Here is a 15,891-nt window from a genome sequence, read left to right on the forward strand (position 1 = left end):
GTGAAGTATTACTTCGCGGGGGAGGCTCTGCTTCGCTATACCAGCTCGCCTATGTCGCGCCTCCGTCGCGCCGCCTTCCGAGCTCGATCCAACTCCAGGAGTTTTGTCTGCACCACGACTACTGCCTCATTTACCGCTATCCAGCTTTCCTCCGAATTCAGCATCTCTTCCACCAGGTTGGAGTTTGCGGGTGGTCTTTCAGAGCGGCAATATGGGTTTCGGCGAGCCCGTTCTACGATCGATGCAGTAGCAAAGGTCGTGGAATCGGATCGAAATGCAACGGCCATGGGCAAATGCTGTACTCTTGTGACGCTGGACGTCAAAAATGCTTTTAACTCAGCCAAGTGGGGCTGGATAAAAGGCGCTTTGGCCAAACTGGGTGTTCCTAGCTACTTGACTCGGCTAATCCAGAGTTAAATTTCGGACAGACTTCTCTGGTACGAGACGGACGACGGGCCGAAGGAGTATATTGTGACAGCAGGTGTGCCTCAAGGATATTGGGACCACTGCTGTGGAACATAATGTACGACGGAGTGCTTAGCCTACGCGTGCCGGAGGAGGCAACGCTGATTGGTTTTGCAGACGACCTGGCGATAGTTGCAATTGCAAAGCATCCCAAGGATGTGGAGCTTTATCCATTCATACCATCAAGTCATGGTTACGAATGACCAAGCTAGATCTGGCGGACGAAAAGGCGCAGGCGGTCCACATTACCAACCGTAGGAAGAACAACACGGTTGTCAATTACCTGGGGTGTCAAATACCTAGGGGTGATGATCGATGCCAAGCTGAGTTTCAAGGGACACTTGGATTATGCGCGAGGCAGCAAATGCTAGCGCATCCCTTGCAAGGATGATGCCTAACGTGGGAGGGTCGAATAGTCGTAGGCTACTCATCGCGGGAGTTGTGAGGTCCATCCTGCTATACGCGGCCCCTGTCTGGGCGGAAGCATTGAACCACGCTGTCAACCGGAGGAAGATAAATTCGGCATACCGGCCAATTGCGCTAAGGGTGTGCAGCGCATTTAGGACGGCGTCGACGGATGCAGTGTGTGTCATTGCGAAGAAACGAAGCCTTATAACTACTGCTCGATCACCCCTTCTCCCTCCCTCCCACATTTTTGAATATTACCAGTTGCTGAATTAGAAGTAGAATAAGAATAGTGAGATTTGTGTATGTAGTTGTCTTCATATATTTAGTTGATTGATCAACATTACAAAAGAGATGAAGCCGGATACACTTTAATGAAAAACTCACAGCAGATCATACAGTTCGTGCTAATAATATAAATGCAATATCATTTCAGTCATTAAACATAAAAATATATAAAAGCAACAGAAAGCTATGAATTAACATCATACATACTTCAATACAAAACTTTTCCGTGTGCAATACGTAGAATAAAATTTTATATTTCTCAATTTTGAAATGTCTAACATGAATTAAATTAAATATTTGGAAATTACTGTCCCCTAAAATATTTTAACGTTGGTTTTGCCTTGGTACCAATTTGATAAAGCAAGCTTTGGAGAGGCCGTAAATGTACTTAATTAATGGCAGCAGGATAATGTTCTTGCTCGAAATTTTCGGACTAACTTCTTATTGCTAGCTATCTTAGTATGGTTTTCCTATGTACATAATTTCAGTTTAATCTTGTTTTCATTTCAAGCCAAATTATTCTAGCAACATCGTTTTGCTCCCGACAATAATACAAAATATTTATATGTATATCTATTAAAAATACAGAAATTTGGAATATTTAATGTTGAAGATGAGATATATATATTCCTCGGGAAAATCTTCGGTTATTTTCGAACACATAATATTGTGGAGAAGTTCTTATGTCTTTTTTTGGTAATATCCATTACAATAATATTAATCAGTTAAAAACTTAATTTTAAGTTACGATAAATACGATTTAAAATTAAAGATTAATACGTGCTTCTTTGGAGGTGATTAAATTGAAGTTGTTATAAATTAATAGTGGATGACATCATGTTTGTTCTTTTTTATCTGCATTCTGTTAGATGGTTTGGAATGTAAATATCCTTTTCATTATTACTTCATTCTACGCTTAAAGATAAGCATTAAGGCAGATTCGTTAGTTGGTTAGTAACCAGACATATCAGCAAATGTTAAGTCTAGCTCTTGAGCAATTGCTTTGTACTTTTCTCGCTCCTTGTTGAGTTCCTCTGAAAACAAAAACGTTAATATGTTAGTAAAAACATCAAATAGGGGGAAGATATTAGTTCTAAGGTATGTTCATTAATTAGATTGTGATGAGATAAATTTTAGCGAGAGTGAAAGAAAAATTGAAAAAAATGCAAAAAAGTCGGACAACCGGAAGCTTGACGCTTCAGGGATAAAAGGTTTTGTGTTTCCCTATGTGAGGGGCATAACGCAATTCTCCATTGGCTGGAATGGAAAACTGTGTGATGAAATTGCTTCACGCATTAACGCAACCTGGGTCAAATGGCATTCCACAACTGGTGTTCTTTGCGATCGACGTATCAGCGGACGTCTCAAATCTAAAATTTACTGCAATGTCGTCCGTCTGCCGCTCTCTGAGTGTTGGCCGACTATAAAAGACAATGAACGGCGGGACAATTAGATTCTTCTGGAATGGAATTTTAATATTTCACTTGAATGTCAATTATTCTCGTTAATTATGACTTTGGCGTTAATGGCCAGATTTCCATGAAATTTAGCACGTATATACGAAATATTGTCCTCTATGGTGATACAAGTCCTAGGATGAATTTAGGGGGGGGCCTTTCATTAAATTTCTAAAAGTTGGTAATATACTATTAGTAAGTTTATTTGAGCAGATGCCGGAATGGGACATATTCTGAGGCCTAGGTTTCATTTTTAGGTTGGTTAGTTTTCGAAAATGAGTCCTGTCTCACTTTAAATGCGTACATTTTGACTCCTCACTCGCGCACTTTGCAATTCACGACTAAACTAATCAGTTGCGGAGTAGTAATAATAGTACTAATCGAGACCTTTCATTAATACACTACACGACTATATCCGGTGAAAAAAAATTTCAATCCCCCCTTTGCATGTATAGGGAGCCCCCCTTTAGACTCCACCTAAATTTATGCCACTCGCTGTATGCGTGGGTTTTTATAGTTCCCATCTGTCCACCAAATTTCCTTCGGATCGGTTTAGCCGTTTGGGCATATGACAGAGAGACAGTGAATCGATTTTAATAAGGTTTTGTTTTACACAAAAACTTAAAGACAAATATGAGTAAAAATTGGGAAAATACTAACAAAAGCGGGAATTCTTGCCAATATATTATATATTTCTTAATTTGTTATTTTATCAAATTCTATGTCCATCAAATAGTAAAAAAAATTTCAGAAACAGAACCCGCTAAAGTGTAATATTCCAAATATGGACGCTCGCCTAAACATAAGTTCAAATGTTTCCCCGCTGCCGAGCTCGGGCGAAAACCATGCGAAAACCCGGAATTGCACAGTAAATCTAATTTCATTTCCTCTGCCTCTGTCGGCAGCGAGAAAACTTTGATCACCGAGGAATATCCCCGTCCTTTTCTCCAGCGGCTCTCGTCGGGCCTGACTAAAACCTAACATTAAGGTCAAAGTGGATAAAAATTCCTGGCGATGATGCCCTTGTTTACGTTGATGAATTGATAAAATCATTAGTCGGTAGCAATGCCAACTTCCTGATAATTTGAGTTTTCAAAATGTTTTATTTTAAATAGTATAAATTGAAAAGACATAATTTATTGGTATTTATTTAAGCTTCTTGGGAAGTTCTGGAAGCAGAAACAATACCTTTCAATATCTGATTCACCCTGCAAATATCCGAAAATCTTTTCAATGTTTTCCATAAACTTTCTTGTTTAATTTTGTGTCATATTTTTCTTCTGCAATATTTAGTGATACCTCACTTGAATGTGGTTCTTCTTGGTGAACTCCTAGACTACTTCATATACATAATTTTCACTATAAACGTTCGGAATTTTAGGAATTGGGGTGTCAATCTTAAGATTCAAGTCATTCTAGCTAGATTTTGCGCCAAGGTCTACTCATGGCACAACTGCTTACCTATTTCTAAGAACTTCCAATAATAATTCTGCAGATACCATAATTTGGACAAATGGCCTTAAATGATAATTGTGAAATGAGCATGGAGTTCATAGATTCTAGTAGAGAAGTGCTACCCAATAATGGGATGACTCCCTTCTCGTTTATCAGCGTTTTTGAGAGGTGCAAAAAAGCCAGAAACGCTGTTAACTAACATCATAACGTGCAATAAGTTATCTTCGCTATAGTGTTCCTTGACAATTGACAAAGAAAATTCAATTTTGAATTTTTTCATGAATAATGTTGAAGAACCTCTCTTTAGAAGCTTTGATTCATCATCATCAAAGGCGCAACAACCGGTATCCGGTCTAGTCGTGCCTTAATAAGCATCTCCAGACATCCCGGTTTTGCGCCGGGGTCCTTCAATTCGATCTCCCTAAAAGCTATCTGGCGTCCTGACCTACGCTATCGCTCTATCTAAGGGAGGGTCTGCCTCGTCTTTCTTTTCTACCATAGATGTTGCCCTTATACACTTTCCGGTCCTGGGTCATCCTCATCCATACGGATTAAGTGACCTGTCCACTGCAATCTTTTGAGCCGGATTTTATCTACAACCAGGCCGTCGTGGTATCACTCATAGGTTTCATCGTTATGTAGGCTATGGAATCGTCCATCCTCATGTGGGGGGTCAAAAATTTTTCGAAGGATTTTTCTCTGGAACGCGGCCAAGAGTTCGCAATTTGTCTTGCTAAGAACCCAGGTTTCCGAGGAATACATAAGGACTGGCAAGATCATAGTCTTGTACAGTAAAAGCTTTGACCCTATGGTGAGACGTTTCTAGCGAAACAGTTTTTGTAAGCTGAAATAAGCTCCGTCGGCTGCCAACAACCGTGCAGTGATTTCATTGTGATAACTGTAATCGGTTCTGATTTTCGACCCTAGATAGGAGAAATTTTCAACAGTCTCAAAGTTGCAGTCTCCAATTCTTATTGTTTTCGTTTAACCAGTGCGGTTCGATGTTGTTCGTTCTTTGGTTTTTGGCGCTGCCGTTGTCAACATGTACTTGATCTTGATCTTGTGCAGCCCGAGATCTCGCGGCGCCTGTTCGATCTGGATGAAGCTAGACTGTACATTTCGGGTTGTTCTTCCCATGATGTCTATATCGTCAGCATAGGCCAATAGTTGGACTTGAAGAGGATGGTGCCCCTCGCATTTACGTCTGCATTGCGAATCACTTTCTCCAGGGCAAGGTAGATGAGGACGCATGATAGGCCATCCCCTTGTCTTCGGCCGTTGCTGATGTTGAATGGTCCCAAGAGTGATCCTGCTGCTTTTATCTGCCCTCACACATTGGTCAGGGTCAGCCCAGTCAGTCTTATTAATTTTGTCGGGATACCGAATTCCCTCATGGCCGTGTACAGTTTTACCCTGACTATGTTGTCATAGACGGCTTTAAAGTCGATAAAAAGATAATGCAACTGATGTTCATATTCCAACAGCTTTTCCATTACTTGCCGCAGGGGGAAAATCTGATCTGTTACTGATTTGCCTGGAGTGAAGCCTCTTTGGTATGGGCTAAGGATGTTCTGGGCGTATGGGACTATTCGGCCTCGCAAGATAGAGGAGAATATTTTATAGATGATACTCAGCAACGTGATACCTCTAGAATTGCTGCACTGCGTGATATCTCCCACATCTTGAGCCTCCATATTTAACCAATTCGGCTGTGGTGGCAGCATTTGTCCGCCGTCTTCAGTTCGCAGGACCTCCAGCTCGCCGATATTTCGGTTGTTGAGCAGTTCATCAAAATGCTCAACCCATCGCTCCAACATGCCCATTCTGTCAGAAATCAGATTTCCCTCTTTGTCTCAGCAGGATGAGCATCGAAGTGTATAAGGCTTCATCCTGCTGACTTGTTAGTAAAGCTTCCGCGCCTGGTGCGGTTCCTCCCTGTACTTTTAGAGTTTACAAATTTGTTGGTTCTCCCAGGCTTCCTTTTTCCGTCTGTGAAATCGCTTCTTTGCTCGACGGAGTTCGTGGTAAATCTCTGCGCGTACCCGCGTTCCGTGAAAATGCAACATTACTCGGTATACAGCATTCTTCCGTTCCATTGCTAGCTTACATTCATCGTCAAACCAACCGTTTCGACTTTTCTTGCGGCTGGAGTCGAATATCATTGTGCCCGTATCTATAATAACGCTCTTCAGGTGATTCTGAAGATCATTTGTTGATGCTTCATCTGCAGGACATCTGTTAGCTGGGATTATTCCGGCATCCATTTCCCTCTTATAGGTGTTACGCAGGGCTGTGTTGTGAATGGCTTCAGTATTCACTCTCACCTGATTGTCAGAGGGGATTGAAAGTGTTGTAATCCGAACCCGGAGCACTATGCCAACGAGAAAGTCATCCGAATCTATATTGGCTATATCAAGGCTGAGAGGCGGCGGCGTTTAATCAGCAAGGGTCTGGATCCACAATGGTAGAGTCAAAGCTCATGACATTCCGTCATCGATAGTCAAGTCACCTCTGAAGGGTGAAATTGCAAGGAGTCACGCAGCTGAATGAAGAAAATTTTCAACTACTACCGGTAGTAGGGCTTTTAACGGGTCACTGCTTCTTAAGTTACCATATGGAAAAATGGGGTAGTGCTCTACGCTATATGGACCTAATGTGAGGAGGCGGCCCTGCACTTCATATGCAGCTTCCCGGGCTCCTCACATCTCAGACAAAGATACCACGATAAGGTTTTCTTCAGCGAGAAACTGCGAACCCTCTGGCTTTGGAGAATGTTCCCAAATTTGCAAAAGCCCGCGAAAGTCGCAGGAAGGGAGGCCATTGTGTAGGCGATCAGCATCCACAACAAAAAACAACTGACATCTGTTTATTATATTGTTGTTCTTTTTAGTTGGTTGTACTGTTAATGCCAATTAGAGAATTTACCCTCATTAATTTTGTTGATGCTGCTTAAATGGCCTTCAAATTTTTTTCTGTATCTTTAAACTGTTTTTTTTTCCCCAAGAACAATATCGTAGACAAATGTCTAGGCGTTCTCCATTGCACCCAAATTTAGACTTCTGACTGGCTAAAGTACTTCCAAAAATTTTCTTTCAATCAAGCTGAAGTATGCGGAATACTTTATTCTATTATCTCAATTTAATGAAATTTGGGTGCATATCCATCCCTTTTCTGACTACCAATTCCTCTAATTAGAAGAAATATAGTAAACCACGGTTTTCCATTTGAGCAGGTACGACCAAACACGATTAATCTTAATGGCAATTTAGAATCATATCAGATCCTTCATTTATCCAACGACACCAGCTATCTGTCCGTCTAAATCAAATTCATTCTGTATCGAAAAATAGTGTTTTCGATTGCTTTGCTTGAATTGTCCACATCTGCATAGATAATTCCCTTGCTAATAGTGTCATCTAAATTCTGCTAGCAATAATCATTACGTTTGATTTTTTATGATAAAATTAATAAAATTTGGGGGTAGGTAGATAGGTATCAGCGCTTTGGTGCGCCGTTTTGATGCCACAGACTCCTAACATCGTGACTGTTGTTATGGGAGCAGGGAGGCAGAGTCCAGCCGGCTCAGATCTTCAGAGCCAGCCCGTAGCATTCACGAAGGAAAGCTCCCACCCTGCAGCTAGAAATCTCTCTGAGGTCCCCAAAGAATGGATTACCCAGTGTCCGCACCCTGACTCTAGCCAGAGCTGGGCAATGGCAGAGAAAGTGTATGGTTTCCCTTCCTTCTCCGCAGCTTCGACAATGCGAGTTGTAGGGAAGGCCGAGCCTAGCGGCATGGTCCCCTATGGGCCAGTGCCCCGTAATCTTGAATGCATTTGCACGCGTCTGGCACATGAGCTCTCATGAAGGGGCTATTTTACAAGCGGGCCAAATTCTCCTTGACTTGGCACAACTTGTAAGCCTTCGTCATTTCAGGCCCGCGGCTGCTAGGTGGTGCGAGTAGACTCGGCCCCCGATAGCCGCCAGCAGAACACCGACTGTATTCGCTGAGGGACTGCCAAGAGCAGAGCCTTGCCTGGCCAATCCGTCAGCCCGCTCATTCCCCTCTATGCTCCTATGCCCGAGAACCCAGAGGAGAGTGACCTTGCCGCCCAGACGGTTAAGGGCGTCTTTGCACTGTCCCACCAGCCTGGAAGATGTCGTTGACTACAAGGCCTTCATGGCCGCTTGGCTGTCGGTCAGAATGGCTATGTTACGCTTGGGGCTCGAATCACGCTCCAGCCATCGACAGACTTCCAATATCGCCAGTACTTCCGCCTAGAATACACTGGCGAAACCTGGGAGACCATACGACTTGGATACACCGTGTGTATTCGAGCAAATCCCCGCGCCGACTCCATAGGCCATCTCTGATCCGTCCGTAAAGAATACTATAGTCTCGCAACACGCCGCCGGTCTTCCACTTTGCCCTGGTTGGAAGGTCCACAGCAAAAGTCCGTGGGGGATGCCCAGATTTCCCGAGGTATTTCATCTAGGATGTTGCTGTGGCCGTAGGACTTCGCTGCCCAGCATCCGGACTCACGTAGTCTGACGGCACGCACGCTGCAACATATTTAATGTGGAGCTCTAGGGGGAGGAGATGCAGGGAGTACATTGAGAGCATCTGCCGGGCAGGACTGCGGAGTCCCAGTAGCACCCGCACACGCGGTTCTTTGAATGCTATTAATCTTCGTTCTATTGTATTTTTTCTTCAAAGCCTGCCACCATACAATAGAGCCGTACGTCAGGATTTTTCACCGAGCTACTATATATATGCCTCCTGTTCGCTTCTTTGTGGAATATAGGGCACCCTCTCACAGTCACAATCTTTTTTCATTCATTTTATTCCTATTATTATATTATCATTGAGGCCTCTCGTCAGTTTCATTATCTTTACATTTAATGCTGTGCTAGTGGTAATAGCGGGGCAGAGCATCTGGGGATGGCGCTCAACCAAATCGGTCATCCAACTGTCAAATCCCTGTTTATATAAATTGTCACTGTTGAAATACTTGAGCATATCCTAAAACCGCTTTGAAATAAACAAAAAAATCTAAAAGATACCAAATTCTTACCAGGAAATTAAACATAAATCCAACAAATTTTCAAGAAAATCTATTTGAAAACAAAATGTCTAACACTAAACATACTTCCAAGATACGGTGCACTCAAGAAATTCATAGATATTCTAAGCTACTAGAAAAAAAAACCATAATATGCATAGTCATCACGAACTGAAATCAAATTTGGTAAATAATAAGAGTAAATGAATAATTTTTTTAAAATATTCTTTATTAATTAATGTGTTCTCTTCAGAATAAAATTATCGTTTTTATATTAACATTGAATGTGAGTTAAACAAACACAAATATCTGCGTGAATATTTTAGAGGCAACAGAATGCCATTTTTGAAGAGTACGACGAAAATAAGAGGACCGGGAAAATCTATTCCTTGAGAATAAGTTCGACGAAGGCGGTATCGAGATCGTCTCCAATATCCTTGTACTTCTCCTTCTCCAAGACCAACTCGTCTGTTTATTTTAAAAAAAGAAAAAAGACCAAAAAGATACAAAATTAAATAAGATGAAAATAATACACAAATCAAGGGAAATAAAATATTTAAAATTTTGAATGATGAGTTGCCAAATTTTCAAACGAGCTAGGGCCAAAAAATTAATAGATTAAATGAAAAAAAATCAAAATATTTACCTTTTATGTAAGGATATTACTACTGAAGCGTCACTCATCAAATCTCAGCCAATGATTATCATACACAGTAGCAAATATAAAGTATCTTATACTTGTTGAAATGCTTCGTATTATATTAGCTGGGTTAAAATCGTGATTAAAAGTAATAAATTGCAAATGAAAAGTAAATTATAATAGCGATTAGGCGTTATTGGTTGTTTCGTTGCTGTGAAGGAAAATCTTTTTGAATCTGCCAAACGCATTGCTGGGCACAATAAATTATTACAGGGGATTGAAATCAGCACTTCATCTAATTTAGAGGGAGATCGTTTTTCCAAATTGCTTGCAATTCGAATTAATTTTACCAACGCAGAAATGCTGATTTCTGATGTTTTTTTTAGAAAGCAGCTAAAGCGATTTTATTCATGTGTTTTATTTCAATTTCGGATTCGATTATCTACTTGCAGCCGTTCGATACATATTTACATTGATGCTTTGAATATAATTCGAAATGATTTCACTTGTTTTTACATGAACCGATAGTGTTAGTTTAGGGGTTATATTAATTAAATTAAGATGCTGGGGCTTCTGCTGGCGGTGCCTCCGCTGGTGGGGCTGCTTCAGCGGCAGGTGCAGCTCCTTCTGCGGGGGCAGCTTCCGCAGGCGCAGCTGGGGCTGCTTCGGCAGGTGCTGCTGGCGCTCCTTCCGCAGGCGCTGCTGGCGCTCCTTCTGCAGGCACTGCCGGAGCTCCTTCCGCAGGCGCCGCCGGAGCTGCTTCCGCAGGCGCTGCTGGGGCTCCTTCTGCGGGAGCTCCCTCTGCAGGTGGAGCCGGTGCACCTTCTGCTGAAGCACCTTCTGCCGGCGCACCCTCTGCTGCAGGTGCTCCTTCCGCTGGAGCTTGTCCTTCAGGGACTTCAGGTTCTGGTGGTGGTGGTTCGTAGTTCTTAACGTAGGGCACCTCAGCACCTTCTGGTGGCAAGTCAATGGCATATTCGAATGGTGGTGGTGGAGGTGGTGGTGGTGTTGGTTCCTTTTCTGGTTCTTTGGCCGCTTCTCCTTCAGCACCTTCGGCGGGTTCAATCGGTTGCCCGTCTGGACCAAGGGCACGTGATAGGCGCCGTGAAGCACGTCGTGATCCAGCTGCTGCTCCAGCTTCACCTTCCGCCGCTTCTCCTTCGGCAGGAGCTGCTGGTGCTTCTCCCTCCGCACCTTCTGCTGGTGGCGGTGGGGTTGGCTCTTTTGGCGGTGGTGTGGGTTCTTTTGGTGTGGGTGGTTTCGGGCGTCGGTCATTATAACAGGGTTCAACACCCGGAATCAATTCAACAAATGCGAAGTCTAAATCATCGCCAATCTCAGCATATCGCTCTCGTTCAGTTATAAGTTCGTCTATTATTTTTCAATTATTTATTATCATTATCCGAAGCCCGAATAGTTTGTGTTTACATTCGTGTGAATATTTGATACCCGGCGAGGAGCGTTTACAGCAATGTAAATTCAAAGTTTTCAAAGAATCGATGCATTGTGCAGGAAAGTTAAGCGGTTAAATGTGAAGCAGTAGAAGCATAATCGGAAGAAAATCGAAAATAAAGATAAAAAGTAAGAAAATTAAGAAAAAGGAGCATAACATTCAACAGAAAACAGGAAAGTAGGAGGGGTGGTCATTCTCCTAAAACAATTGTTAATTTTCCAATCATACAAATTGATGTACTTTTAATCAATCTGTGAATAACATATAAGAGGGGGAAGAGAACAGCATTTAAAATGTTCAGGCTGGAAGAAGGAAATACTATTTAAAGTATCATGTGTTTGTGGTGCTCCCCTGTGCAGTTGTCCTTATTACGCAAATAGGCTCGAAACTATTTATCCTGATCATAGTTTAGAGATAAAAGGGAACTCCTTAAAAGATACATCAGGTAGGAAGGTCCTCTATTCTTAGGATTAAATTGAACTACATTAAAATTCCGTCTTTTTCCAATTTTTATTGGCTTTCAATCGAAATTTTTAACTTGTAAAAATTATAATTTCACGTTTGTCTCCTTTATATATATAGTAAAATAATAAAACATAAAATATTTGCGTGTTTTCGCAACTTAATAGTAATAAAAAGAATAGTGTAAATAACTATTTTTAACGATTGTTTCTTCTTCGATCTTAATATATGTTTTATTTCATCAACTTTATAAATAAGTAAAATCGGGAATGATACAACGACAATATAAAGAATGTCTTATAAAGAGCAAAATTACGACAAAAGATAACGTCGAAAAATATTTCATAACTACGTGATTGTATTACAACGTTCAACTCCCTGCTTTACTTCGGGGGTTGTCTTTCAAATATGGAGTAAAGCGGAATGAGGATTGACAATTTTGGATTTTTCAACATAATCGTTTCTAGACTTCAGCTTCGCGCAAGCAATATGAAAAATTCAAATTTTCAATAATCATAACCTAATTTGCCTAGTTATGAAAACAAACGTCGTAATCAACTTGTTTATAGTTTCAAAAAGTATAAAGCACTAAATTCCATGTCTGGACTTTCATATAAGAAATGTAAAAAGGAAGGTTGGAAAAATCTAACCACTTTATATCAATAAGCACCGAAAAATGCAAAGCTTTGAAAGGACCCTTACTCGCAATTGCTTCCTCTCTTTAATTTATTAAAAATATTGCAAGCATTGGACAGTGTTTGTTTTCGCTTTTAGACTAATCAATTCTGTGAGTTTGCAATCAGCTTATCGGTTTTCACCTACACTCAAAAAACGATTGATTGCAGTAGATTTCTTCATTTAAAGTGGATCATCTGATTTTCTTTACGTTGAACTCGTAGAAAATTTGTGGTTTATATCTTGAGCTGTTTTCGATAAGTCACGATAGAATTAATTCGCTTGATGACTTTACACATTTTTTCCAAGTACAGTTTATATTTTGTATTTTTATAAAAGATTACAATACATTAAGCCCGCTTGTAAATAATAAATACAAATTTGATTGGAGAAAAAGACTGAGTAAATGCAAATTGAAAGGAATGCAAAATATCTGAAACAGGACATCAAGTGGGAGTGTAAGTGCAGCAGGCTTGACAGGGCAATTTCAATTCATTTCGCCGGAATGGAATTAAATGTAGGATGATTTTATATCTAGTTGCATTATATAACATGACGCCTCTGCTACCAATGCAGAAACAAGGCCGACGGGAAGCGAGTATTAACATTGCAAAGAACCGCCGCCAAAACTGCTGCACTTACACCGCCGAATGGTACAAAAGTAAGCTACGGAAAATTGAAAAAAAAAAAAAAATAATATCTATTCGCCTTACATAATATATTTTTCCTTCTTCGACAACTTTTCTACGTTCTTCATGATCTTTGCATATAAGGTGGTGGAATTTTCGTAATGGGAATGAATGTATATGTAAATGTTCTCTTCTAATCAATTGTGGGGAAAACACACAAAAAATCAATAATACAAAAACAAAAGAGAAGAAACTAAAGAAATTACGTCAAAATCATAATAATACACAATCATTATTACATTATTAGTTATTACATATTTTGGATATCATGCAGAGTAGCTTCCATTTCTTCCTGGAGCAATTTATTTTTCTCGCGCTCATTCATAAGGTCGTCTGTATTATTCAAATTCAAATGGATAATTTGTTGTTTTGTTTAAATTAGTAGCGTTCGTGGTAGTAATTGGTAGTTGCAGAATATTTGACAAAATATTGGATTTGTTGGTTTGTCGGGTTTGATTTTAATTTCATCAAAACAACAAAAACACACACAATTCAAGGCAGGCGTGTTTTAAATTTGTTGATAGCACACACAATTTTGGTTTTTTGGATTCATATATGAAAGAAAAAAGGTAAAAACAACAAATATTAAAAACCAAACAACGAAAAAATTATGATTATTGAAAAATAATGCTGAAAACTTGTTAAGAAAGGAAACAAGTAAAATGATAAAAAAATAGCGTGGACATATTGTCAGCACTTGTTTGTAGTAAAATTGCAAATATTCGTAAGATTGAAATAATCATTGAAATTTTGTCCATTCGGAATTTAATGTATCAATCGAAATTCGAAGATTCTGATGCAAGGCTCTGTGCACTGCCCTGTATATAGTAGTATCCTTACGTTACCCCTCTTTCCCTTGTGGCGATCCCCTTTGCCAATCACAATTTCTTTTTTCATAGCGGCTGCATATGCCAAAAACAATATTATTGTTTGTTAATAATTGCCGCATTTTTTTTATTAGGGAGCCAAATTTCCCACTTTAGTGAGGGACGGATTAGGGTGCTGCGTTGTTTTGGTGCACAAACGATGAAATGGTTTATATTATTATTTATTTCTATAGTTTCCTACCACACAAGGATTACGATTACGAAAACACAATCAAAACCCAAAAATAAATGCACACGACAAAAAAAGTGTTGCTCACACGGGTGCTGTTGCGTAAAAATCGCAAAATAACAGAAAGAAAGACAATGTAAGTCCTCTTGCTCTGTAGAAATTTAACGCACCTAAAAAGTTGAATACTAGCATGTTGTGCAGTTAATGTGATAAAATATATCAACATTTTTCAAGTTTTTAGCCCTGACGGATCTTTGTCGATGCCAAAATCAAGACATACAATTTGCTATGTCCATCGACAGCGTAAAATCTTAGATAGAAAGTCATCCCTCATACGCCCCAGAGATTTTCCCTGATGTATATAAGAAAAAATCAACTGCCACTGATCACTATTCATGCGATGTTCGCTTACAGCGATTGTACCCCACATCGTTCGTCACACAAAGTGGACACATGATCCTGCTCCGAAATCGGTAATATCAGGGTCAAATAGGATTAATTTTGTAGATTAACCCAGTTCAATGTGATCGTCAGGAAAAAGAATATGAAATTTTTGACTAAACTTATCTAAACTAATTAAATTAAGATTTTATATATTTTATATTTTCTGTCAAAAGACATAATACTGGCAAACCATCACCATTATGCAACCCGTGAAAAGGGGTTTAAAAATACACTCAAAATATTCCTTACTTATCTTAAAAAGCGACTAAAAGGGATAGAAATTTGGTGCCTAACTATCAGCAAACTTTGAAATTTCTACAACGCTTCGGATATTAGCCTCACGGGTACGTCCGTGGCTAAGGGTTGGTGTCCAGAATATGGAACCCCCTCAAGAGCAGTACTGAGAGCCCCCAGAAAATTCGCCTTCTCCAGCTAGAGCCAGAATTCCAGTGGTATAGGCTGGAATAATGCTAGGTCTAAATACTACTACTGTACTAATCTGGACAGCTAAATGATAGCAAACGCGAATCAAATATTGGAATGTTGCTGAAGGCTATCGTAAAGCGCGCTTACTTGACCTGGGAGCCGGATGAAAATCATTTCATTTCAAGATTCCGGTCATTGTTATTTCCGACACCGGATGCTTTCTATGAGCAACTACACACAGCTCAGGGGACGGCATTGCGACCCTGGTGGTTTGAACTGTCCGGCTGCGAACATCATAAAAACAACAAAAGTATATTTAGGAGTTGCCTTGACATCGACTGCGAAAGGAACCATTATATGATGGTCGCTTACTTCGTTTGCGCATCGCTACTGTATCTGCTCGCAGAGAAATGGGAGGAAACCACGGCCTTCCAAATTCAATACGGGCCGTCTCCGCCATACGAAATGGAGACACACTTTGAACAGCTGATGAGCAGTGGGTCGGTGTCAAAAGTGCCTCTGGTGCGCATGAAGCTGTCGGCCACGTTTCGAAACAATATTACAAGACCTGGCTGCCTGCGGAAACGTAAAAGTACGATGAGCATAAGGAGCCGAGAGCTATGTTGATGGATGCAAACCCGGGTGAGCGCGACCCCGGGAGCTTTTATGCTGTGAAAAAGTACCCCCCACTGTGCTGGTGAGAGAAGCAGAAATTGCCGCAAATAGCAATGATTTCGCCACAAAAGCGCTTGTAGGTGGTCGCAGGCCTTTCTATGGTCCTGTAAGAAACGTTAATGATACGCTTCTCATTTATGATGCTGAGCAGCTGAAAGGGCGCCTCACCATAATGAAAAGGTGAAATTCCACCTCTTATGGATGATATGACAGCCACCGTAGCTTGCGAATACGGACTTTT

General features: G+C 40.6%; 1 protein-coding gene across 21 annotated transcripts in view; it reads right to left on the reverse strand.

Moving 5' to 3' along the window:
- Positions 1–9,338: 9,338 nt before the first annotated feature.
- The window catches only part of LOC119658701 (tropomyosin-2), a 94,243-nt gene continuing 87,690 nt past the window's right edge, over positions 9,339–15,891 (reverse strand). For 10 of the 21 annotated variants that reach the window (XM_038066301.1, XM_038066304.1, XM_038066303.1 and 7 more), the window contains one exon: positions 10,169–11,141. In XM_038066301.1, the coding sequence (XP_037922229.1) occupies positions 10,327–11,141 (815 nt within the window). In that variant the 3' untranslated portion in view covers positions 10,169–10,326. Of the gene's footprint in view, positions 9,599–10,168; positions 11,142–11,714; positions 13,383–15,891 lie in introns of those variants that run through there. The other 11 variants (XM_038066307.1, XM_038066308.1, XM_038066297.1 and 8 more) reach the window with 4 other exon arrangements.

Source organism: Hermetia illucens, chromosome 6 (genome assembly GCF_905115235.1).
Source record: "Hermetia illucens chromosome 6, iHerIll2.2.curated.20191125, whole genome shotgun sequence".
In the NCBI taxonomy this organism is placed as follows: domain Eukaryota; kingdom Metazoa; phylum Arthropoda; class Insecta; order Diptera; family Stratiomyidae; genus Hermetia; species Hermetia illucens.